Raw genomic sequence first — 25,223 nt, 5'->3', positions numbered from 1 at the left:
GGAGAAGCATGTCAGAGGAGAAAATAGACTTGCCAATGAGATGCAGACTGCCTTACCCAGCTTTTGTACTTTATTTTTCTCCTCCTTAAGAGGGAAGCAAGACTCCACAGCCTCCCTGCCTTGGCTACAGTCCGCCAGCATCCTTCTTGACACACTCCTGCTGGAAAACAAGTCTGAGCCTAGAAAGGTGAGCAATTGCCTTATCCCTGCTTCAAGCCGGGATTAAGAGCAAGATTCGTATCAGCGTGGTGGTTTGTACAGCACAGCTGGCTTGGCCCTCACTCTGCAGCCCTGGGGGCGAGGCAGTCCCCCCAGCAGCAGGAGGGAGTTTGCTGTCTGAGCACTGGCAGGAGGCCGTGAGAACGCGCTGCTCCACTCCCTGGGAGAGTGGAGGCTCTCCTCGTTTATGGCCATCGCTGAGAGTTGTGCTGCAGCAGGAACCAGAGTCAGCAGCAAGCCCTCGCTCCCTGCTGCGCTAGGGCAGAGCGTCTTCATGAGAAAAAAGAGTCTGCCCCAAAATACTCATCACAAAATCCTGTGTTTGAGGGCATGGGGAAGCTGTGTCCCAGCTTCTTGCTGGGGCACTTGGCAGCCCCAGTTGCCCTTTGCCCACCATAGAGCTGAGAAACAGTGCTGATGCTATTTGATGCTCCATCAAAAGAGTTGGAAATGCAGGGAGAAAGACAAATAAAAAAAAAAAAAAACGGAATGTGTATGAAAATTAGTTTTCAGACACTATCCCAGCTGCAAAGTCTCAGGCCTCAGCTTCTCCAACCAGTGCCCTTCTAGATGAACCACACTCAGATATACATGGTGGTCCTCCACACCATCAGAGGATGCCAATAACCTGTGGTTGCAGCCCTGATGGGCTCAAAGGCTCACAACAGCTTCCCAAAATTTCCATGGGCTCAAAGTTCAGGCCCTGAACATCCAATTGCTTGAGAGTAGGTAAAAAATCTGAGTCAGGCCAGGCTAAAGGCAAACAAAACCCATGCACTGGTTTCTGGGAAAGGTCAGTGGTAGGTGGAGTTCTAACAAAACAAACCCCAGGGCTGGAAAAAATCTGGGAATGGATCCACAGAGCTCTCAGAGGGAAGAGATGAGCTGCTTCAACTGGAGAGAAAGGATGAGCTGTTATCCTTGGGGTGAAAACTGAGGGTGGGCACCCCACAAGACACCCAGGGAGGAACTGACCCACCACACACTGGCTTAGACTTTACCCTCACCCTGCCCCACAGCTCAGCTGGGCTGCAAACCCCCAGGTTCCTCCTGGGCTGCAGATTACGGTGGCATCCCTCTGCAAGCAGCTGGCACCACAGAAGGCACCCTGGGATGTGGAAATCCCCCAGCCATGCCATCAGTCAGGCCCAAAGGGCTCTCCTGGATGCTCCTCCCTGCCAGCAGCCTCTGCTCATCCTCCCTTTCCATCTGCCCTCTGTTTGTGGGGTCCACAAAGGTGCCCATCTGTTCTGCCCTGGCCACAGCTATGGGGCACAGAGGGATAAAAAAAAATGAAGGCCACTAATAAAAGCATCAAAATAGGGAAGATTCAAGAAGGGAAGCACCATTGGCTCCTCATGACACATTGAGGTAGTATTGCAAAGCATGAATCACACTGATGAAGGCCCTGTGTCCCCTGGTGTCCCCATGCAGGTATCCCTCCCTCCTCTTCCCACACAACAGCTCTGCTACTGGCTCGTTCCTACACATTTCAGTTTCCACATCTTCCCCTAAAGAGCTGCCCCACTTCTTCACAGCAAGAATTCCTTGCTCCCTACACCTATCTAGGAGCCAGGGAGTTGAAGCAAAGTGGTGCTGCAATAGCCCCTGGAGGCAGCAGCTATCTCCCAGGCAACAAACTGTGCCCAGACCATGTCCTGGCATCAACCACACACTCCCCCACCCCACAAAAAATGTCCTTCCCCTTCAAAGCACCATCCAGCCCTCCCAAGTGCTTCAAGCTCCTTGTTCCCAGCTCAGCACTCAGGAGGTCAAGACAAAAATACTGGAGTAGCATCTTCCCTGCTGACACACATCCTGCCAAGCTTCAGGAAACATCAAATGCAGGCAGAAAGGAAGGCATCCCACAGAGCTGGGCAGAGCCCCTATATCCTGATCAAACTGAATATTACACTCACAACACGCACCAAAATTCAAGTTCAGGGAATTTTAAAGCTACCCCTAGTGCTGAGAAACGCTAAGCATCACCAAGACCATTGCTTGAAAATGCAGTAACATGTTGCAGGGAGAAAGAAGGGGCCCTGCAGGCACCTCATGGGTGCCAGGACATGAGTGCTGGAGATGGCAAGCACCTCATCACATATAGCAGGCCAAAACAGCACTGTTCAAGATTCATTTCAGATCTCACATTGTGGCTTCATGTTAATGACTCCACAGAAGATAACAAAGCAAAATCCCATCCTACAAAGTAATTAGCTCTATCCCATGATCAAATTTTCTGACTTGTTTTCTTCCCCTGAGCTTTTTCATCCTCAAGATTCAGCCCCCTTTTCCCACAGGATTATTTGTATTTCAAACTCCATGGCATTGCAAAGACATACAATTAGAGACACTGGTTTATTTGTTGCTCGTGCAGCAGCCATGCTCTGGAGCCCCTGTTCTGGACCAGGTCCCCGATGTGCTGGGAAGCAAAGGGGTGTTGTAGCATGTAAGAACACTGTCCTTTCTACCCAAGAACAAATCACAGCTCGCTTCCCAATGGAACCCCAGATTCAGCTACATGCCAGATAGAAGAGACAAGAGCAGCGGTGCTTCCACTCACATCCATATGCCCACACACTCCACCCCGGGGCAGCACGTCCCAGCCAGGCACCCACAGCCCAGTGATGGGGACACCACTGCAGCAAGCCACCACAGCACCCAGTGGGAGCAGTGTCAACTACTGGCCCAAAAATCCAGTTCCAAGGAGCAGCACAGCTGCTTTACAGAGAGGCTGATTTGTAGGTTAATTAAACAGCCATATTCTTTTGTGAAACATTTCAGGCTCAATAAATAGAGGGAGAGTAAAATTCCAGCAGGAGCAGATAATGAACTGAATGAATCGACATGACAGGTGCTGGATCCCTATCTTATTTATAGGAATTCATTAGAAGGATAAGGAGAAAGATCGTGATAACAAGATAGAGTGGCTCATGTTTGGAGAGGACTTTAAAAAAATACAAAGCCTTGTGGGCGTGTGGGGGATCATCGCTGTAAGCTTGCTACAAAGAGAGAAATATTTCCCCAGTGATATCCTGATAGAGAAACTATGCTGGACAAGGGGAGTGCCTGGCACACGGGCCAAAGCAGGGAAGGTAGATAGCCCTGCAATTGCCCATTCTTCTCATACCTTTCCCAGGCAATTACTCAGCCCCTCGTGCTCTGCAGTTGCAAGGCCTAATCCTGGGCTCTTTTCAGCCTCCAGCTTTTCACATGTCAATGGAAGGTCCCTGCCTGCACCTTCTGCAAAGCCACTGAGGAAGAAGGAGGGTTAATTTTTCCAGTCCACCTCCTGGCTGGGCAGAGGTGAAAGATGTTTCTGCAAGTACTGGCTCAGTGCTTCAGCCTCCAGGTGTCCTAATGATCCCAAGCACACCAAACCACTCCGGGAGCACGGCGTGCACTAAGCCTGTCAGCAGTCAGTGGAAAAGCCATTTCATGCAAATCTGATGCCTGGGACTGGTATTCAGGTGATGCTTCACCCATGGTCCCCTTTGTCTGAAATGCTGGGGTTTTCTATCAAGCACAAGGCAGGATGCTTAAAGCATTGGAAGTCAGCTCTTCAACCCAAAATCCACAAGACACTGGTTTCAGCTCAGGAACCCTTAACCCAGCTGTTGAACAGCTGGCAAGCAGCTCCTGTACCTGAGCAATGCTCAGAGAAGGTAATTCCTGGTTATCCCTGCTGTTGCCCTGCAGCAGGAGCAGCCAGGTAGATCCGGACACCACACTGATATCCCCAGTGCTCGTGGTTATGGCTCTGAGCAGCTGTTTTCACTGTGTGCTCCAGCTCTCCAAAGCACTCAGGCACACCAGAATAGCCCAGGACCTACACAGTGTAACCACTCTGTTGCAGTCACCTTGGGACACAAAAAAGCAGAGCACAGCAATCTTGACAGTCAGGTATCTTCAAGCCAGGAGCCTCGAGCCATTCACTAAGGAAGCTCCTTCCTGCAGCCAAGGTGGCAGGACTTGCAGAGCCAGCCCCACAGCTGATCTCAGGAACTCCAGGAGAAAAAAATACAGCTGCAAAATAGGCTATGGTGTGTATGGAGCAGACCCTGCCTGTTCCACTGTTGAATCCTGTGAGCACAAGTGAGGCTTTTTGTGTGCAAACCATGGAAATCCCCCACACCCCACTCCACTCCTCATCTGTAAAGCAGGACTGGAAAACACAGCCACAAAGCTAAACCGCAATCAGGTTAAGTGTAATAACCCCACTCAGGAAACATGTCACCTTGTAAAAAAGTCCCTTTGAGTCTCTGGGATGCCAGAAGTCCCTTATCCAAAGCAGGAGTAACTTGGAGATGTCACTCAGGACAGGAAATCACCCCTGGTTTAGGCTGTGCTGAGGACAGTTCTTTGGACACCCCTTTTCTCTGCATGAAGCACATGTGCTTCCCCTTGCTCCCCCCCATCTGTCACCCTGCAAAATAAATTGCTACCCAGCTGTAAGCAGGCGATTCCCACTCCAGTTCATTTGCCTGTCCCTCCTCAGTACCAGCTGGCCCCAAATCCGAGCTCGTCCCTGCCTTCTGCACAGCCACAGAGGTTTCCCTACCCCTCACAAGCTGCTGACAAAGCCCTGCTCTGAAACAGGGACGTGTAACTCAGATCTCAGTCCCCCTGGGCTGAGACCAGGGAATGGGTCCAACAGGCCAAACAAAAGATGAACCGAGAGGAGTCCGTTTCTCCTGCCCATTTTCCAACCCAGGGGCCTGTGCAACCAATGGGAGCTTTCTGCCAACTTCCCTGGGTCCAGAGGGGCAGAAAGTGGCAAGGACTGGATGGGCTGTAGGCGCCCATTTACCTTCCAAGGCAAGAAACTTATTGAGAGATGAGGTTTAGAGGCTGCATTACCAATCAAGGAGATCCCAAACTGACTAGAAAATGCCTGGTGAAATAAACCCCACCGTGACATCCTTCACCTCTCAGCTGGAGACCGGCAGTCACAGTGAGCACAAGGGAGCCAAAGGCACCCAAGATACAGAATGTGAGTCCAGCACTGCCTAATTCCACCTCTCACCCGTCCATCTGCTCAACTAAATATGAAAAGGTGAGAAGTGCCTCTCTGCAGCCCAGTCAGGGCCATCAGCATGGCACACCACCATCATCCAGAGATGGATCCCAGAGACCCATGGAGGGAAGCAGCAATTCCAGCCCCCAGGGAAGAGCACAGTGACCGCATGGCAGGGAAATCTCAAAGCCAGCAGACAATGTAGCTGTCCTCCCGGGCTCAGCGCCGGCTGACAAACGGGAATAAGCCCAACTGAGCCATCCACCTCCCTGCCCTGGCAATTATACTCTGAGAGAAAGGTTCAAAGCACTATTGTGATCAATTAAATCGAAAAAAGAGCAGTGTCAGCTTGCAGCCCTGGGAGGATCCAGCCCTTTACTGATCTCTGAATTAAAAACGCGCATCACAGCGTGCACAACGTACAGTTCCTGTAGGGAGAAAAGAAAAATCCTTTTTCTAGGCAGAAGCGTTCAGCACTCAGGAGACACAAAAAGCCACGTACTGAGACATCCCTTGCAGGGAGAGGGGAAACCAGCGGCTCAGGTGAGTGTCACAGTACAGTTGTGCTCAGTTATTTCAGTTGGGAGCTCCTGGAAAAGCCATCAGTAAGTTCAAATCTGCTTTTCTCATACAGCTTTAGGGGAGGAGAGGGAGGGTTATCTATTATCCTTCCTTCCAATGCATGGGGTCTGCTGGAAAACCGGGGTAAGGACGAAATTCCGCCGATTTAAAGGGACACGAAGACGGTCGGTCTGAAACACACTCCCTTTCCCCCGCGGCGTCCCCCACCGCGCCCCTCGGCGCGGGCACATCCAGCGGGAGCCGGGAGCGGATCCCCGCGGGCAGGTGGGCGCTCACCTGATGAGGTTCTGCAGGCCCTGCTTGCTGGAGTTCCTCCTCAGGATCGCGCTGGTCATGGTGGCCAAGCCGCGGCGGGCAGGGTCCCGCTGCCGCCCCCTCCCCAGCGCCGCAGGCAGCCGCCCGGCACTGCGCGCTCCCGCGGCCCCCTCTCCGCCTTCAGGAAGTTCTGCAGCTGGTTTCCTTTTGTTTCTGCTAGCCCCCCCTGCTCCACACCCCCGGCTTGTCTCCTCCACCTCTGCCTCCTCCTCCTCCTCCCCCTCTGCCTCGTGGAAGTGTCACGGGAGAATCTCTGGGGGCGCAGCCACCGGCCGGCCCCCCAGCACAAAGCCCGGCGCTCCCCTCTCCCCTGCGAGGGGGATCCTCTCCTGGCTTTAACTCTTCTCTCCCTCCTTCATCTTCTCAGCCCCCTCCTCTCCCCCGCCCTTTTTTTTTTTTTTTTTTCTCTCCTTCTGTTTTTTCCCACCTTTACCACCGTTTTTCTGATTACACAAAGCAACTAGGGAGAAGACATCCAGGCTGGCAACTTGCAGGCGATGGACTGTAAATCACTCCCGCTCCATTCACAGCAGAAGTCTTGCATGAAGGTGTCACCTCCAAACAGTCCCTGCACGTCCGGAGGTGAGCCAAGAGTCAGATTAACACGAAAGGGGCTTAGCACTGGGAAATGCCGCACCAGAGGAAAACGTTCTCCTGGGATGGAGATAGCAGCAAGATTTTGGGGGAAGCCACAGAGCTGCAGCCTCAGGCAGGCTACACCCTGCTTGTGCTCTCAAATATTGCCCCCTCACCAAGTCACCCGTGCCTCAGTTTTCCCAGCCATCAAACTGGCCAAGAGGCAAAAAATTTTGCTAAATCTGGCTTGCCTCCATGAAACACTGATATTTCAGGAGATAAAAGAAGTGCATGAGTGTTTGATGATGGACTAAGATTGCCACCTGCTAAAGAAAATGCCCATCTGCCACACATTTAGATGGTTGTTCTTCATGCTGCCTCCTCATGGGAGTGGTCTTGGGAGGAAAAAACAGAAGAGTCTTTCTCCCTAAACTGCATCTCCTGGTCCACATGTGCTTTTTGGGTGAAAAGAGAACCTCCACTATGCCAAACCAACAGGTGCCTGGACTTGTACCTAGCAAGTTTCAGCCCTGCCTTGTACTTGCACATTATCGTGCTCATGGCATGGCCTGCCCATGTTCCCCAAGCTAAGTGGGAATATTCCTCTGGCTGTCTGCAAAATGGGAGCAGTTATGATGGAACCACTCTGCTGAGACCCTCACCTTCCTTCTGCTTTCAGCCCCTCTCATCTCATTTACATGTTTCCTTTTGATCTCTTCTGCAGAAATGTTTCTTGACACCTCATAAGCTGAAATAGGGAAGTTGCCCATAAAATACACCAAGAAATCTCAATTTAAAAAAGGAAGTACCTGCCCTCCCTTCCACTGTCTCTTCATTTCAAAACAGCTTGGTTTTTTTTCCCTGCGGGTATTTACTAAGCATCGCCTAAGTGATTATGAACAACAAAATCCACAAAGCGCAGACATTGATGCTGGCGTCACTCTGTGGGTTGTTCAGATGATATCACACTGCATATTTTTCTTTCTAAATTCAGTGAGAAGATGCAAGAGATCCACCACAAAAGATCTCTTGCTAAAAAAAAAAAGAGCTTGTTCCAGCCCTGCAAGTGTTTGCAGGAGTAATTAGGCTTAAGCATGTGAGCATTCCTACTGACTTCACCACAATTGGCCAGAGTTGAAATGAAGTGTGCACCTACAGGGTTTTCTTTTTGGAGAGAAAGGGCCCAAACCTGCCACTGACTCCCATGGTCCAAGCCAGGCAAGGAGGCAACTTGAAGGAGCCTCCTTCAATCCTTCAGGCAGAGATTATCTTGCAGCCATGGGCCAGCAGCAACTGGGGTTGAATGAAATCACTGCAAGCATTCTTCATTCAGGCAGAGATGCCACACAATCCTCAGGGAGCTGAGGGGGAGCAAGGAGGAATACAGCCACTGTCACCGGGAGAAGGCAGGAGCCTCCTGGAGGTATCAGGACGCTGCTACCTGAGGGAGGCGAAAGTCTCTGTGTAAATGGGCAGAGGAAAAGCTGTTAATTCTCCCAGCAAGAGAGCCTTGGCTCCACACCGGGTTTGACTCCCAGAGGATGCCAGCATGAGCTCCTTGTCTTGAAAGCACTTGGCAGACTTCCACCGCAGTTCTAGGACTGACTGCCTCTCAGAGATGGGGCTTTCAATGAACAGGGCTGACAGAAGCCATGCTTGGATGATGAAATGCAGGACTGGGGAGAGGTCACGACATTAGCTCTTGCTGGTCTAAGGTGCTAAGATAACTTGGAAACACCAGAAGTGAGTCAGTGAGGAAAGGGGTCTCTTAACTGCAACAGGCAGCAGGCTGAGCTCTGTGTTGCTCCCAGGGAGAGAAATTCCTGGTACTGAACTCTGCCTGGAAAAATCTTTCAAGGTGGCTGGGCCACTCAACCTTTGGAGAAGGCTTCCTGCCCTTCTCCTGGCTTTCACCTTTGAGAAAAATATTAAATATGACAAGAAAACTCATCCTTCCTCCAGCATCAGCAGGGTCCTGCAGGACCACAGGGGGAAGAGAACAGGGCAGGACCCACAGCTTGCGAGAAAGGGAATGGACGGAGTCACTATCCCCATCTCTGTGGGGCAGGGAGCATTTAAACCCACTATTCAAAAGCACAAAGGACATGCCCACAGAGGAAGAGCAGTGCAGGAGAAATCCCACACCACTGCCTTAGAGTGCAGAGGCACCTTGGGTCCCCTCTCCTGTCCTGCCCCTCACTGCCACGTGCATCAGTGTGAGTCACAACATGTGTCCAGGAACAGTAAGGTCAGCATCAGTCCCACAGCTGCTTGGATGCTTTCACAGAAACAAACCCCCTGGTCCCACCAGGAAGTGGGTAGGAGTACAGTGGACACAGGAAAAAAAAAATTAATTCATCTGTTATTTTTTGGCACAGTTTAAGCTAGGAGAACCACCATAAATCTCTGCAGCAAAACACCACCCCAGTAAAGGAACTGGAGCACCCAGGAGCACATTGTGTGGCACTGGAGTTCCCCAAAGCTCTTCCCAGCAGCAGGGAAGGCAGAGAAGGTGAAATGCTGTCAAAGAGAGCGGGTCTGCCTCCATCACTGTGGGAAGGAGGGCTGGAGTCCCAGAGAGATAGGGCTGCACCAGTTCCCGTTAATTACACAATCATTCTGCTATGTAGCACTAGTTGCAAAATCAGTTGAAGGCTCACACATGGTCAAGGGGAAAAAAAAATTACCCTAGCCCTGCTAGTGAGCATACAGCTCAAGCATTTCTGTCCAATACTGCTGGGATGTCAGCCACTGTCAGCATAAGCCCCAAAGCACAGTCACTGCAAGGGCCAGTCCTTTACAAGTGCCACCATCTGCCAGCATGGTTTCAGAGGTCCATGCCACCATGCCAGTGGTGGGATCCCACCCCAAGATGTTCTCACAGGGACAGCCTCACATCTTCAGCAAGGACTAAGAGCCTTATCTCAGCTGGAGACCCTGTGCATCCACCAGCAGCCCCTAGGACAATGGAATAGATGGGGGAGGGTCTCTGGTTTCCTTTAAAATGATGCATCTTTCCCTCTACCATCCCAAACCTCTCCCCCTATCCTGACCTCCCAGCAGCCTCTCCTCACCAGGCATGTGCATCCACCACTTTGAAAGCAGCCTGGCTGGCATCAGCATTTGCCCAGCTCCCCAGGAGCCCCAGTTCAGGGAACAGGGGCTGGTACATTGGTACCTCAGCTGCACAGATGGTGTGGTTTACACACTGGCCTGCGGGGTAGGGTTTGTTCACCTCACCTTCACCCTGAATTCCCACTTAACTCAGTCCACCTTACTCTGCCAGCACTCACTTTCAGGCAGCCAAATACAGAGACCAAGACAGGTAAACAAGAGTTAATCCTGAGGAGACAGAGGACTAGCAGCCAAAAGCAGCACATTGTCTCCTTCCCACCAGAACAGCTCTTTACAAGCACCAAAGTGTGCTGCCAGGAGGGCAGGGCACCCCACCTCTGCAATTAGCTCAGGGTGCAGGGCAAGGAGTCCAGTCCCAGTGATGCTCCCCAGCAAGCCTTCCTCTGTCTTGGCATGAGTGAGGAGAGGAAATTCCCAAGGCAATGCACGACCCCATGGGTGTTCAGGGAGGGGGTGCTGTAGGTGGGAGCCAACTCTGTTGGCTCAGAGTTGTTGCCAGGCCGATATGCTCAGAGGAGCACCATGAAAAACATGTATAATTGTGGGTCTAAACAGCCAACAAACACTGTGTCATACTAAGTCTGAAATATTTGGCATGGGATCAGTGATGACTTTCTTCCTCTGATATCCAAAGAGGCAGAAATTAAAGGGAATCAGAAGCTGGATCTAGAAGGAGCATACTTCTTCCTCTACCCCACCACCACCTCTCACCCTCACACAGAATGGAAAACAGACACTCCCTGGGGAACTTAACTTAAGGGGTACATCCATAAACCTAAAATCACTAGGTTTCATCCTGAAGTTTGCTTCATTTATCAGTGAGAGGGGAAGGTGCACGTTTACAAGCCTTGTAAGAGAAGATGCTTTTGCCCCAGGGGTGATACACACAAGGACAAAGGATGGATTTAAAAAGCAGGGGAAGGAGAGAAGCATTACCAGAGCAGCCCAGCACAGTTAAAGGAGATCTGGGCTCCTGTTGCACCAAGGGCTGGGCAAACAGCAAGAGACCACCTGAGCCACTGCGGTGAGCCACCATGCAGGTTTCCCAGACCAGGGCCAAGGCCAAGTGACTCAGCCAAGCCCTGGAGGAGTGCAGCTGGTCCAGCATGTCGAGCCAGCAGCATTACTGATACTGTGCACTGCTATCTATATATTATGTTAAATCAACAAAGCCATTGAGAAAGAGACAGGAAGACAAAACAATGGTTGCAGATAAGACACTCCCATCCCACAAAGGAGGGTCATTACAGGACAAGAGGAGAACTATTGGCCCCGAGGAGGCAGGCTCCATCTCTTAAGGATGCTTGTCTACCACAAGGCCAAGAAGCAGGACAAAGGACTCCAGCCAGGATGGATAAGATACAGGCAGCTGCTGCCAAGAGATTGTCTTCCCCCAGCAGACACTATAGGAAAAAAGCCTTTTTATAGCATCACATTGCTTCGTCATGAGTCTCTGCTGAATGAATTTGAATTTTGAACGTCTATTTAAAATAAATGGAGCGGTCTTTGCTTTGACTAGGTGGATTAGATGGACACTGGGCAGCTGAAGGCATCTTCAGATATCTCCCATGCTGGGTATAAGAGGTGCACTACCAGTAACGGAGGCACCACCTTTCTTCACCAGGTGGCATCTGTGTGACACATTTAAGCATCGCCCAAAGCCGTGCAGCATATTTAGTGGATGGGCCTGGAGGTGAGTTCACGAGTGCACAAGTGCAGCCCTGTGTCAAGCCGTGCTGCTCAGCTGACCACATAGCTTTCAAGAAGTAAAACACAGCTTCTGCCCAATATAAACGTATTAGCTCATCTGCAGCTGGCTCCAGGCTCTGATGCAGCACCGTGTTGTGCATCACAAGCAGTTTTAGCAACCATTAATCTCCGCTTTACGCTGCCAGGCTGTCACTCCAGCTCGGGTCAGGGGAGACTACATGGATAAGAAGGAAGTCCCAAGCACCATCGGACAGTTCCTGCATCCCTCACTTCAAGTTACTCCTTGTCCCAAGGAAAGGCATCTAATATCACCTTGCCCATATCCACCCATGCTTCCCTCATTGAGCTGGGCAAAAGACAGGAGCTGTTTTGAAAGGGCTCACAAAAGCATCGTCATGTATTCAGAAAGCTTGAAGACACATGGCTCCATCGAGGGGGAATAGTCATTAATGCTCAAAAGTGAGGCCCAAAGAAAAGCTGAGAGGAGCCTTTCTGCACAAAGGGCAGCTAATGCTCTATGCAGGAAGATGGCAACTGGAATGCAGAAGCAGCAGAAGAGACAAATGCCACCCCCAGGAAGAGGTCCCACCAGAGCAGGGGTGCACAGCCTGAGTATCACAGTAGTCTGCTCTTCAAGACAGCTCAGCTTGGGCACAATGCTGTCAGCTCCTCTTATGGGAAACTATGTGACAACTGCAAGGAGGCACTTATTTCAAAAGGAAATTATTATTGTCATCAATTTTATTGGGAGAGAACTCTGCCCCTCCTAAATAGCTGGCAGCCGTGATTGTTTGGGGTCTGTCAATAATTCAGAGTTTGTCAATGCTAATGGCTCCAAAGCAAGCTTGCACTGGAAACTGCTTCTGCAGCAGAAAAGCACAAGCATGCACAAGCACAGAGGAAGAGATCATATTTTCCAAGCTATCTGGCAAGGACTTGATAAAAGTTGCTGCATAAACTGTCTAGTCAGCTGCAGCAAGCAACAGATACCTAGAGCTGGGAGAGAGGCTTCCTAGGTAATGCAGAATGAATCCCTAACAAAAAAAAACCTGTTTTCAAAATGGGCAAGTCAGCAAAAGAACCAAAGACCTCCAGCTGAGGCAAACTGGCAGAGCTTTCTCTATGGCAGGCAGAAGGATGGTGCTGACATACAGTGGCAAAAGCATTTGGGCCTACATGTCTGTGCAATAGCAAGAGAAATCCAAATAAACTGAGCTCCAGCGAATTTGAGTCTTGCACTTCTCAGATCAATTGCTTGTAGATTGCCCCAAGCTTTCAGACCACTGGATGGAAGTCACCAATTAAGCCAGTAGAAGCCCTCTGACTGTCATTTCCATTCATTAATAAATCCAGCTGGGTTTGCTCGTGTATCTTCCTCTTTATCCATGTATTTCTTGGACAGTTACCAGATGCACCAGGCTGCTGGGCACCACCACTGCTCATGTGAGACAGGCTGAACCCAAGTAGTTCCTGGGTTTGACACCCCTATGTAAGACTGAATATAGAGCTCTGCTGCCAGCCCCAGCAGCCCATCCCAGGGGGACTTGCTTAAAGTAGCAAATAACAGAAGATATTTTGTCCTGCCATGCTGCAAGTTCTCCTGCAGGGGATGGGGGCTGCAGGAGTAGAGCCCCCAGAAAGGCACTGGAGAACTGCCCATGAGAAAGACAACTCTGAGTGCCAAAACCTGGGATTAAGACAATTCAAAGGCTGCCTCACACATCTGGTGTGTGTTAGGATGGATGCACTGGCAAGGAAGACATACATGGGCTCCAAGTGGGGCTGGTTAACCCACTCGTGACTGGGCCTCTGTGGAACATGTGGACAGGCTGAGGACTGAGAGACACCTGGCCCAGCCTCAGGAGAGATGGGCTCAAATCTCACTAGTGGCCTGTGCTTCCCAGCTGATTCTGGGAGCGATCCAGGTGCCTAAGCACAGGTGTCAAGTGTGGGATGCCTTGGGTTACCTAAGACAGCTGCCAAGGCCTGGCAGATGTCACAGAGGTTCAATAGGAAACCGCCTCTTCTGGGCACCAAACCCACAGTGGGCAAGTTCTACAGTCAGGGCATCCTGAACATCTCAACCTCAGCTGTCTGGCCTTGCAGTAGAGAAAACCTGTCCTCTATCCCTGAGGCAGTAGCCATGGGCATAGCCACAGAACACCCACCATGGTGACACCCTGACCTTGGCTGGGCACTGTGGGTGCTCCTCTAGTACTGATCATACCAACTTCATGTCATGCAGGACAGCTGCTTTCCCAGAATGTGCAGCACCTTCTAGGACATATTTTTTTACCCATACCAGATGGGTATGATCCAGAACACGACCTGGGTAAAGAGGCCTGAGCCCCTATCATACACCCCTGTGTCTTTTCACTGATGTACATCTCCTCATGAAAGGCTTTAGAACAGAACCACACCATGAAGATCCATTCCCCGTGCACTTGGCTTCAGAGGATGCCAAAGACTCAGCCTGATGAGGAGTTTACTGGACTCATTAAGAGAACAGGAACTGCAGCTACAGGAGGTCCAAGCTGCTGTGCAAGCTAGGGGAGCAGAGCCCTCCCTCACCTGTTCCACGTGAGCAGGCACCGTCCCTCCCAGGCAGGTTTGCAAAGCTGGACTGTGCCAGGAGAGCAGCATGTAGAGGATGAAGTGAGAGCATAAATCCTTGTGATGTTCCCTCTGAGAACCACTGCAGGTTTGCAGTCAGTCAGAGCCAGATTACACTCTCAGGAGCCTGGTGGCCATACCAATCCTTCCTGGAACCTGAGCAACAACTTTATTTGGGTCAGGATTCCCACCCCCCTCAAATAAAAAGCTGTTCCCAACAAAAACATGACACTGAGGAGGTCTCGGAGCACCTCCTGGCTAGGTGGTCTGTCCAGATGTGAGTCAATGTCCTGACAGAGGCAGCAGCCAGGCTGGATGAGTGCCTAGCTGGGAGCAAGCCCTGCTCTGAAGAGAGCACCAGGGCAGCAAGGAGTCAGCTCAGCCCCCAGGCAGACCCCACAGTTGGGCATGTGGGTCACAGGGGTGACAGATGCAAAGGGGGATGCAGGCAGAGCATCAGTCAGGGCTGGATTAGCAAGGTCAGTGAAGGTCAGAGCAGAGGGGCCCAGGATCCCCAGGGCATACCAAGGTTAAGCACTTCCCTGCTGCACAGCCAGCCCTTCCAGTTATCACAGGGTTTTCAGATTTGGGGAAAAGCCCTAAACCCTCTGAAGTAAGTTCACCTTACAAAATCCAGGGGCAAAGGATTCCCACAAACTTCAGAGCCAGATTTCACACCAAGAGTTTTTAAAAAGCCAGCCTTTCAGTGAGGAGAGAGTCTTCTATGTTTTAAAAAGAAAGTGCAATTCAAATGAAGGCTGCTGGGCAATCCCCTGCTTTAACACACACTCCTCCAAACCCATAGCTTTACAGAGCAAAATAAGCCTGGAGGCAAAGCAAGGCAAGCCAGGCTTAATTTATTTTTTTTTTCCTCAAGGAGAAAAGGACAGTGAAGGCACCTGATACCTCCTATAATTAGAGACAGTTCTCTATCCCTAATGCCACTGCCAGACCACCTATATCCAATTTGGAAACCAGAAGTATAACCCAGCTTCATTAAATAATCCATCTGGTCCTCCCCTGTTAATTTCCCTACTATTTTTCCACTTTAATGAGCCCAGCTGGGTCTAACTGTGACCAGTTACTCCGGAGCAGGGATCAGCCCTCCCTCCATTCTACCCCCAAGGAATCTGGTGCACTGAGGGGTCCAAAAACTCTTCAAGTATCAGTTTTCCCAAACAACTTCCTTCCAACCATGGGTATATTTAGCAACAGCAGTCATTTCAGCAAAGACCCTTGAGACTCCTCTAAGGATCCTCTAAGGATCTGGAGAATTCAAGACAGCTGGGGATGGAAGTGGCAAGGAAAAGCCTGGGGCTTGCTGGCACAGCAGAGCCTCTCCCCAGGCAGTGACCATACATGGGCTGCCTGCCCTGCAGCTCATGGGGAGGGAAGCCCCAGGAGGACGGAGACAGGGGAATTTGGGAAAATCCAAAGCCAATCTGCCTCCCAGGTGCAGATATCCTGCAGAGCACAGCCCAAGGGACATGCCTGGCCATGGCTGTAGGAACTAAGGGCAGGAGTTACCTGAAGCCTCCAGAGCTTTACAGAGAGCTGTGAGTAACAGATCCTGTACATACTGGGCTCCCAACCTCTCCCCATCAAGGCAGGACAGCCCAAGCAGCCACCTCCCCAGAGCTCCCCCCAGCTTCTCGCTTATTTGGGAAGGCTCAAATCACAGCAGTTTCCCACATAGCAATTCCAGTTCATGGGAGAGAGCATAACACAGGTCTGGTTTAAGCAGTGTTACACCTGCATCAGCAGGACTTTGCCAGTATGTCCCAATTTGTATGAGGAAACAGAGTAGGCTGTGTTCAAATTAATATTTCTAGAACCTTTTCTAACGCATGCTCCTATATACACTGGGCACAGTTAAATAGACAAGGTTCATTGTCTACAGAAACACAGCACCAATATTTTTCTCCTGATATCTCCCACTATGCATTACACCCAGGAGCCTTGGGATTTACTTTCCTGGCAGCTCCATCACAAGATTGGTTGCTCTGACATCCATCATGCTTTAGGCTGTCCTTAGAGCTTTGGCCTGCCTCCATCCATACATGGGTCAGATTGAAAAGAGCTTTTTCATCAAGGAGAGGAGATCAGGGAGATAAGCTAGCCACAGGGTGAGAAAAGGTAGACCCAAACAGCAAATAAACACTTCCTTCCTCCATTTTGGGAGTGGAAATCACCAGAGTCTAGCAAGTGTTTAAACTGTACAAGGAAAAGCAAGATAAGTTTAGAGCTGCACATGAAACTATTATAGAAATTGTAAGGGAAAGTAATTATTCATCTTTTTGAAACAGAGGAAGTAATTTCTGCTCACTATTTTTGGCATAAATTTTCATGTTTCATTAAGATTCTGAAACACAGCTAGAGAGGAAAGGATGTGCCACCCTGCTGTCAGTGTTCACACTCTTTTTAAACAAGGCTGTAAGGGTCTGCCTGCTACAGAACAGACTCCTCCAAGTAGCCTTTTATTTAGCTGAAACTCCAGCAGGAAACAGAAAAGGGAACAAGCCAACCCAGCCCCACCAGCAGACCCCACCAGTGGCCCTGCATGCACCAAAGTTCCTGCACTCACTGAAGCAAGAGGGGAGCAGGAAGGTTGGCTTGCCTTGGGCAATGCACAGCACCTGCTCCTTGCTGCTGCAAGGTGAGCTGAGCCTGCGGCAGAGGCACAGCCAGGCAGGAACAATGCTGGGAATCACATCGATCCCGGTGTTGAGGAAACCCCTGTGCTCCCCCAGCAGCCAAGGCTTCCCCTTTGTTTCAGGAGCAAGTCATGTACAGAGACTTTCAGCACCTTTTGAAGCTCCCAGTCAAATCTTCAGCCGAGGCTAATTGCTGTCAGGTGTCAGCCGAAGCACTTACTGCAACCACTGATGACAGAAGATGACACACCTTTCTCCTCTCATTGTCACTCAAGGGGGTTTTTTCCCATCAACATTAGCTGTGCCAGCTCTCAGAAGCCTTGGGGAGAAATGCTAATGCGAGCTTTGAAGCTGGAGGTGAAAAATCAGGCAACCTTCTAAGCTCCCTGGATGCTCAGCCTGAATCCAGTCCAAATCTGAGTACTTCTGGGTGATGCACTTTGGCCAAGCTTATCTATCTGACTCCACCACAGACAGATGTTGTCTCTGATACTGATCTGTCTTCTTTTAGCCCTCATGGAAAGCTGTTTGTATTCAAGTGAAGAGACCCCAAATTTTACAGTCTCTGCTGATAAAGCAGTAAAGCAGAGCAGAGGCACAGGGAGATAGATAATTTTACAGCAGCCAGCCTGAAACATTGCCAGGTTAATTCGTCTGGTGACATAGGGGATGCAGCAATGAAATCAGATGTGCTCAGAAAGGAGAGAAGGCAGCTGATCTCCACATTAGAGAGGTCTTAGAGATGGGGCTGATTTCAGCTACAGAGCAGCACCAGGCCACCAGACCTCTCACTTGAGCTCTCTTCCCTTGAGCTTTCCTGCTTCTGGAGCTGGGGTTCCCACTTGATCAACCCCTTCCCAAGGGCTTTGAAATTCAAAGGGGTTGAGACCTTTAGGAAATCTAAGTCTCATCCTAGCTGGAGAAGCTTGTCAAAAGCCTGATGGAACATCTGATCTATTCCAGCCTCATGGGTCATCACTATTGTGGCTGCACATCCTCCTTTCCCTCCGTGCCCCACCAGCTTCCCAGCTTCCCAGTATCCTGGGACTGGAAGGCAGCTGTGGTGTCCCCAAGCCTCACCTCTCGTTCTCCTCAGGGGATTCATCTCCCACTTGGCTCACTCCTTCTGCACCCTCCTGGCACCCCTCCGAGTCTGACATCTTCTCCCCTGGTTGGCAGAGCAGCCCCACAGACAACTCCAGCACCAGGGTGCTGCTGTTTCGCTTTTCCTGTGCTCAGCAGAAGTGAGCTGTGCCGGAAACTTCATAGGCTGAGGGCTTGGGGGGATGGGAGAAGGCAGAAGGAAGGTGAATTTTGGGGTTTGTTTTGTTTTCTTTTAAAAGCCACTGAGACAGATTTAAGATTTTACTTGTCAGCAGCTAAAAATTTGGAAGTCCTGGCCTAACCCAAAAGAAAAGTGGGCAGCATAGACATCCCCACCATGGCAGGGAAAGGAGTGGCCCACTGCCCCCCTAGCCCCCCATGCCACTCTGGTGACAGCCATCATCTCTAAACCACAGCACCCTACACTGTACCAGTCCCAGGGTGCTGCTGCAGGTGCTGCCAAGGTTCTCCCGACCTCGCACCTCTCAAATCCCACTGGAGCCAAAGGGTCTGCTTCTGCCCTGCAGATGCCACCCCTCTCCCTCCTTCTCAGCTCTTCCCCACAGCTTCCTGCTGATGCCATCATGGGTTGAGGTTCTGCAACGCCTCCTGGGGCTTGCATTGTTCTCTCTTTGTCTCTTCACCACTGGGGAAGGGCATGAGCATCTGCAGCTTTGGATAGGGACCAACAGCAGAGAGATCCCCCATCTCCTCAGCACAGCCCCTGCCAAAGCCTCCCCATCCCCACCAGGACTGCCACAATGAGGCAGTCCCTGCTGGCACCATGGCATGAGTCGGGGCTGGCCAGGCAGGCAGGCAACACCCACCTCTCCCACCAAAGCTTTATTTACATTACTGCTGCCATGATGCAGCTCTTCACAAAACTAGAGAGAAATGGCACCCAGTCAGCGCCCCTGAGCCCGGCGGGGCAGCGGGGACAGTGGGGAGAGGAGGACAGCTGTGGAGATGCAGGTGCTTAGGACTCGCCAGCCTCAAACATCTTCTTTCTGCCCTCCATGCCGGACTTCTCCTCAATGTTCTTCCTCCAGTCACCGACATCACGGAGATCTTTCTCCTGGGGGAGGGATGGTTGCGTTGGTGTGAATGGCGCTGTGGTAAGAACCCACCCGGCCCAGGCCCCAGGCCAGTCCACCCATGGAAACCCCCATGTCAGCTAGAGGAATCCAGTTCCACCCATGCTATACATATTTTTAAACTGCACCCTCCTGTTTCAACATCATGGGTGCCAGAGAAGGAAATACTTAGCAGGAAGAAGAACAGTATGGAGAAAGAGTCATTCTCAACCCTGTCTATCTTACAGGGAGGTGTGAGCCCTCAAGGGTGGGGGCAAATCCTGTTAGGAGGAAAAAGAGAGAGGGAAGGATACCTTCTCAGTGTCCTCCTTCTTCACTTGCTTCAGGTTGGCTCGGAGGTCCATGCAGACCTTGTGCTTGGAGCCCAGCAGGGCCCGCAGCATGGCGTCAGCCGACATCCGCACCCTGCGCAGCGGCGGCCGCTTGAACTTGCCACGCAGGTCAAAGAGTTTCTGGCTCAAGTCTTCCAGCTGGGGGGGATGAAATGAGGGGACGTGGAGAGAGAGGGGGGCATGGTTTAATGAGATGGACCCAAGCAGTGCATGGAGGCATGGGGAATGGGCTGCAGACTCCCCTGAAGGATGGCTCCAGAGGAAACTCACCTCCTTTGTAGTCTTCTGTAGCTTCACCTCTGTGTCATACCTCTCTTCATCCACTGACTCTATCTTGGCATGAAGCTTTTTGCACAGCTCCTGGGAAGAAAGCAAAGAGGGATGTTGACTGCTAGGACCCACACATGATTCCTCTCTCTTGAACACTCTGGCTCTGAAAGCCCTCAGTCCAGAAGGCTAGATGGGATTGAGATGAAGGGGGGCTTGTCAGACAGCTCCTGATCTCCATGCTACTGGCTGCACACAAATGCTGCCTCAACACATCATTTAAAACACATCTTTCCTGTCAGCCAGACCCCTTTTTTTTTTGGAGAAAGACCCCACCTGCCTCTCAAGCCAGCTGCATGTTCATCTGGCTCCAGGGAAACACAGGTGAGGAGAAAGTCAAGATGGGAAGGCCAATCTAGATCCACCAGGCTGACTGATGGAGTCAAATATTTTCTGCTTCAGCACTAAAAGGGTTAAAGAAGCCTGTACCTGAAGTTCCTGCATGGATCCTGGGAGTGACAGAGGAGGGCAATGTTCTGCCAGGTAGTTTTGCTTCTCCACTTCTTTAGCAGCTGCTTCTTTTTCTATTTCAGTGACAGCAAGCTGGAGCATAGCACTCTGGAAGGCAGCAGGAGAAGCGTCAGTGTGGGATGAAAGCAAGGAAGGAGGTTAGGGGGGTCATCAGGGGAGTGGGAGTCCTGATGGAGAGGCAGCCTCAGGAGTTCCCATAAATACCACCATTTCCAAGCAAGGGACAAGATAGAGACCCAGTAAGGAGTGGAGTGGGAGATCTATGCTGTGCATCGTGGCCTCTTCTAGTAGGGAGAGTGCTGAGAGCTGGCTGGCTTGGGATGGGAGATGGGAAGGTTGGGACACACATCCCACAGCCACAGCAGTGCCACGTACCTTCAGGTGCTGCCGACGGGCAGTGGCTGCCCTCCTCTTTTTCTGCAAGTGGAAGAAAAGACAAGAGAAAAGAAGGTCATCAGGTGCCCATTCCCTTTCCATTGCCCTTCCCCATGCAATGCCACAGTCCGCCAAGGACCTGCAACCCTGCCAGGGAGATTGCTCCATCGTGACACACAGTTTGTCCCCAAACCAGCAGCACTCAAGGAAGAGGCTCCCTGCTGAACCCAGCTTTGCCAAAACCTACAAAGTCCCTGAGGAAAAGATAACAAGGGTAATGAACTTGAAAATATATATATAAAATATGGCTTCAAACTTGGCTTCTTGTGACTTTTAGCCTTTTCTCTGATTTCCTCTTCACTCAGATGTGTTTTACACTGTGCTCAAGCTAATGACCCCATGTCCCTGGGCACTCAGGAGCTGTGGGATGTCTTTCTGAGCAGGCCAGGGCACGTGTCCTTCTGACACTGTGGTGACAAGGACAGCCAGGCAGGTGAAAACATGAAGGCTGTGTAATTTCTTGGAGCTGGAAAGACCCAACACAAGTGATGCTGAAGCAGGAGTTCATCACAGCTGGAGGACAGACCCGACCACAGGCTGCCCTTCTGTCTTTGTCATGCTGGACCAGCAGCAACAGGACTCCTACTTACAAAAAACCACAACTTCTGCATTTCAGCTGTTTCCTGAGCATTTCATCTAGAAGACAGGGCACGGCTGAGTTGGGCTGGCCCAGGGGAAACACTTCTGATATGCTGAGGGGCGGGGAGTAGAAAGCAACACTTGGGTGTGGGTCTGTGCTGCGGAGAGGAGGAAGTGAATAAGGATGTGCAGAGTGAAATGCAACAAAACCTGACATGTCTCACATATGTAAATGGTGCCAAGGCCCTCCTGACAGGGCTGGAGGGCTCTGCAGAAAAAAGGCACCCAGCTCAGAGATGCAGCACACTATTAACCATTAGACAATCAGATCCCTTGAGGATTGCTAGTCCAGGGCTTATTCTCCATCTAAAAACTGGTGCTAGCAAAGAGTGTCCTCCCAGCCTTTTCTGGGAGGTCTGAGTTTGGTGGGGAGTAAAAGAACATGTTGGTTATCAGCACCATTTTGTGGCATTTCTATGTGTCCTTGACATCCTCTTTTCTCTCAGTGAGAACAAGCTGGAGCTTGTGGTGTTGCAGACATATAGGGAGATGCCAAGCAGAAATGAAGGACGGAGCAATTTGCTAAGAGGAAATGTGGAGAGACAAAGCCACGAACATCCTCCCACACCCTCCCCTGCATTCCTCCAGACACCCCCAGCCCCACCTGGCTTTGCCAGAAGCCAGGGAAAACTTGCTAAGAATGCAATCTCCACCCTGCTCACGCTCCCCTGGATCCAGGTTTCCTTGTGTTGCCTTTGGGAAGGGATTTGTCAGTGCTCAGTGGGTAGAAAATGAAGGGCTAGATGTGGGGAAGGAGGAGAGGATGCTAGGCCAAGGGCGGGATGGTGGATGGATGATGGAGGAGAGGCAGCTCTGGACCACTGCCTTCCCAGCACCATCTCGTGGCCGGCTGGGGAAGCAGGAATGGAGGGAAAAAAGCATCTAACTCCATGCCAGGGGACAAAAAAAAATCTTTCAAGAGGGATTTTTCTTCTCCTTCATGTGTTTACCAGGAGGAGTCAGCAAGAAAATAACCATGAGCCATTCTTCCCCCCTCTCCCCTTCCCCAGCAGCTGATTTTCCTAGGGAGGAACAGTGAAGCCAGGACTGCTGCCGTAAGCATTGCTAAAGGAAAAACCCCAGCAAAACACACTTACCTCTTCACTGTTCAGGAAAAGCAGATGGACAAAGGAAGGAAGAAAGGGAGAGAAGAGAAAGAGGAAAGGAAGGAAGAGAAAGGGGAAAGAGGAAAAAAAAGGCAGTTAGTTAGCATCCTAACTGGAAACAAGCAGAAGAATCTTAACAAGCATAAAAGTTGGTGGTGAACAAAAGTTTTTAAATGCCAACACTATATTAGAGACAGAAAAATGGGAACTTACTCAGACATCTTGGTTTAGATGGTTGTGAGCCTGAAATGAAAACCAAGAGAAAAAGTTTACAACTATTCATATTTGTGGTAACTTTTTTGTGGGTTTTAAACTCACTTTTTTGTGGATTTAAAAACAAAGCAAGACTCCTCTAGAAAATAAAAAGAGGAACAGGTCTGTTCTTATTTCCCAACTTCACCAATTTTTCATCATATAGGGAACTAGGCTGCAGTTTGTAGACAAGAGGCAAACATCTCCTTCATAGCAACACAAACCACAGTATCAAGGGACTTCTGGAAAAGACTACATGGGGTTGAGACAGAAAAAGAGAGATTTGTGACAGTGATTCCTGCAGATATGTTTCTTGTCTGACCCCCACAAAACCATTTTATTCAATGAAGGAAGAAAAGGCAAAAAGTATTTTCAGTTTGCTGCTTCACTTTGCCATTCACCCTTACTTCACTTCATAAAAAAGAAATATCCCAAAGCCTGCAAAGGGTCAGCAATGACCCCCGGTGACAAGGAAGGATTTCAGAGGATGCTGCTGCCAGTGTATGCACTCCTTCTGTGGGATAGGGGAGCCTGTTGCAGCAGCCTCAGCACAGCTGGAAGTTGTGGTTGAGTTGATACAAGCACAAAAAAAATCCCCAGGCAATCCCTTGCATTTGCTTTAAGTGGAAATTTTACACATACAACACAGCGTATTAGGGAAGAGATGGAAGAGCACTTTTGCTTTGCTGTAAATGATTTCCACAAAAATAGAATTTTACTTTTCTGTCAGAGCAATATCTACTTGCATCTCCTAAGCCTGTCTTTTGCAGAGCAGACAAGGCAGCCGTCTGCAGAGCTGGGAGGCTCTGTCAGGAGGGGAAGTGTTAATGGGGGCTCATGCCCGAGGCAGGAGGCACAGCTCGCAGGGCCAAGGAAACTTTATCCTGGAAAATGTGCGGGCCCATCACATTACTTCAGAGAGGAGAGGCGGGGGGAGGAAAGTGCTTCTAAAAATGGCCAGGGAGCTGCAGAAGGAGCTGCAGCTGTCTCCTGGGACGGCGGCCTTTCCCCGGTGCCAGCCCCGTGACTCAGGGAGGCGGCGGCGATGCGGAGCGCAGCCGCCGCAGGTGGCGGAGCTGCAGCCGAGGCCGAGGAACGCGGGCTATTTGCCCTGACATCCCTGCCCCGCACACGCGCTCCCGCTCCGGCCGCAGCGACGCCGCGGAGCCGAGGGGACAACGCCGGGCTGCAGCTCGCTGCCCGCGACGTGGGCTTCGAATCACCTGTTCTGCGGGGAGGACGCCATAAATTTGGATGTCGGTGCCTGTCCGAGGGTGTTTTTGGGCAGGAAGGCACGGCAGGGGCCGGGTAGGGAGCTGGAGGAAGGGGTGTATGTAGGGAGCGCGGCCGAGTCACCGCAGGCAAGGGTCCGGAATCCTATGGCCCTGCGGAGGTCAACCTTAGGCTCCACTTGCCATCGCCACTCAAGCTGAGAGCAGAACCAGCCAAGGCAGGGGAAAGCATGAAATCAGAAAGAGAAAAGCTCATTGGAAGAGACAGAGTGAACCTTTCCAATGCACAGACCCTCTCCAATAAGCAAAGGATGGAGAAAGTGTTATTCGAACCCCTGTTTCTCCCAGCAGGCCACCCCCACCTGGTATTTATCTCCTTCATACTCAGGTAAGTAAATCTGCTCCCCCATCACTCCCTAAGAGCAAGCTGCGTCATTAGGAGAGATATGCAAAAAGGCTCACCCAAGTCTGGAGAAAATCAGAGTCGTGCTGGCTGGACAGGATGGACAGACGAGCCGCAGGCAGCTGGCTGAGTAAGGAGGTATAAAAGGGCTTCTCGGGTGGCTCAGCACAAAATCCACCTTCTCTTTAAGGGCATGGAGACCTTCTCAGACCAATGATGTGCAAGAGTCCGCTGTGCACCTCCCTTGGCTGGGGCAGGCCAGGGCGGCAGGAGAACGGGAGAGGGCAGCCCCCAGGGAAGGAGGGGTGGGGAGGAGGAGAACATCTTCTACCCGTGGGATCCAGAGGAGCTGGGGAGGTGTTTTTCCTCAGAAGTGCCAAGTAGGGAGCCCTCCTCTCCCTTCTCCTGTCATTAACCATTCAAAATAGATATGGCTTCAAATCTCTGGGGAGCCCAGGCTCCTTGCACACAGCCATCCATCTGCAAGGCCTCTAATTAAAATTTCCCCTTTCCCCTTGGATACACAAAGTGGCTTTTCCATGGACAAGGGCATGACTCAATTTGCCTTCAAGGGCTTGGGAGCAACTCTGCCCTTCAGGAAGGGAGGAAAGAGTTTGCACCCCAAATATCCACTGCTGACAGCATATGCGAGAGAAATCCCTTAATAATAAAAAGCCATCCAGCACTAACATGCTTTTATAACCTCAATTATTTCCCTCACACAGTAAATACTTGTAGCTCTTCCCTGTGTGAAATATTTCAACACAACTCAGAGTTTGTTTTTTTTTTTTAACAAGCTGTGGATCTGCTGCAGCCGGCCTCAAGACTCAAATCCAGCTAGGGGCTGGGCATAGGCAGTGGAGCCTGGGGGAGCAGCCCCACACTGACAGCAAGAAGGGTAATCCCCTTTGTGGGATGACCCAGACCCATATCTCCATGGATCTGAAGGAGAAGCAGGTGGAAATGTGGCTGGAAATATTCCCCAGCCCTTGTCACAGCACATGTAG

The 25,223-nt window shown here is 50.9% G+C and overlaps 2 protein-coding genes and 2 long non-coding RNA genes across 6 annotated transcripts in view; 1 reads left to right on the top strand and 3 right to left on the bottom strand.

Moving 5' to 3' along the window:
* LSP1 (lymphocyte specific protein 1) overlaps window positions 1–18,056 on the bottom strand; it is a 48,403-nt gene extending 30,347 nt beyond the window's left edge. Inside the window, exon 1 of one of the 2 annotated variants that reach the window (XM_068193942.1) lies at window positions 17,902–18,056. In XM_068193942.1, coding sequence (XP_068050043.1) covers window positions 17,902–17,981 — 80 coding nt within the window. In that variant the 5' untranslated portion in view covers window positions 17,982–18,056. Of the gene's footprint in view, window positions 1–6,094; window positions 6,262–17,901 lie in introns of those variants that run through there. The other variant, XM_068193943.1, reaches the window with a different exon arrangement.
* LOC137475995 (uncharacterized) lies at window positions 5,193–7,026 on the top strand. Of its 2 annotated transcripts, XR_011000181.1 has the most exons (3): window positions 5,193–5,275; window positions 5,697–5,779; window positions 6,591–7,026. It is a non-coding gene; the product is annotated as an uncharacterized lncRNA (long non-coding RNA). The 2 variants fall into 2 exon arrangements; XR_011000180.1 differs by lacking the exon at window positions 5,193–5,275 and having other exon boundaries at window positions 5,661–5,779.
* Window positions 18,057–18,725: 669 nt separating the features above from the next.
* TNNI2 (troponin I2, fast skeletal type) lies at window positions 18,726–20,680 on the bottom strand. The gene is made up of 5 exons (XM_068193944.1): window positions 20,525–20,680; window positions 20,108–20,236; window positions 19,622–19,711; window positions 19,313–19,489; window positions 18,726–19,000 (listed from the first exon to the last, which is right to left on the bottom strand). The coding sequence occupies exons 1-5, from the start codon at window positions 20,624–20,626 to the stop codon at window positions 18,902–18,904; spliced, it is 597 nt and encodes a 198-aa protein (XP_068050045.1). The 5' UTR covers window positions 20,627–20,680; the 3' UTR covers window positions 18,726–18,901.
* A 1,857-nt stretch (window positions 20,681–22,537) lies between these two features.
* LOC137475993 (uncharacterized) lies at window positions 22,538–24,972 on the bottom strand. Its single transcript, XR_011000178.1, has 2 exons — window positions 24,276–24,972; window positions 22,538–22,572 (listed from the first exon to the last, which is right to left on the bottom strand). It is a non-coding gene; the product is annotated as an uncharacterized lncRNA (long non-coding RNA).
* Window positions 24,973–25,223: the final 251 nt, after the last annotated feature.

The sequence above is a fragment of the Anomalospiza imberbis genome, chromosome 6 (genome assembly GCF_031753505.1).
Source record: "Anomalospiza imberbis isolate Cuckoo-Finch-1a 21T00152 chromosome 6, ASM3175350v1, whole genome shotgun sequence".
In the NCBI taxonomy this organism is placed as follows: domain Eukaryota; kingdom Metazoa; phylum Chordata; class Aves; order Passeriformes; family Viduidae; genus Anomalospiza; species Anomalospiza imberbis.
Note: the sequence above shows the minus strand (reverse complement) of the source record. Positions and strands in the feature narration are given on the sequence as shown.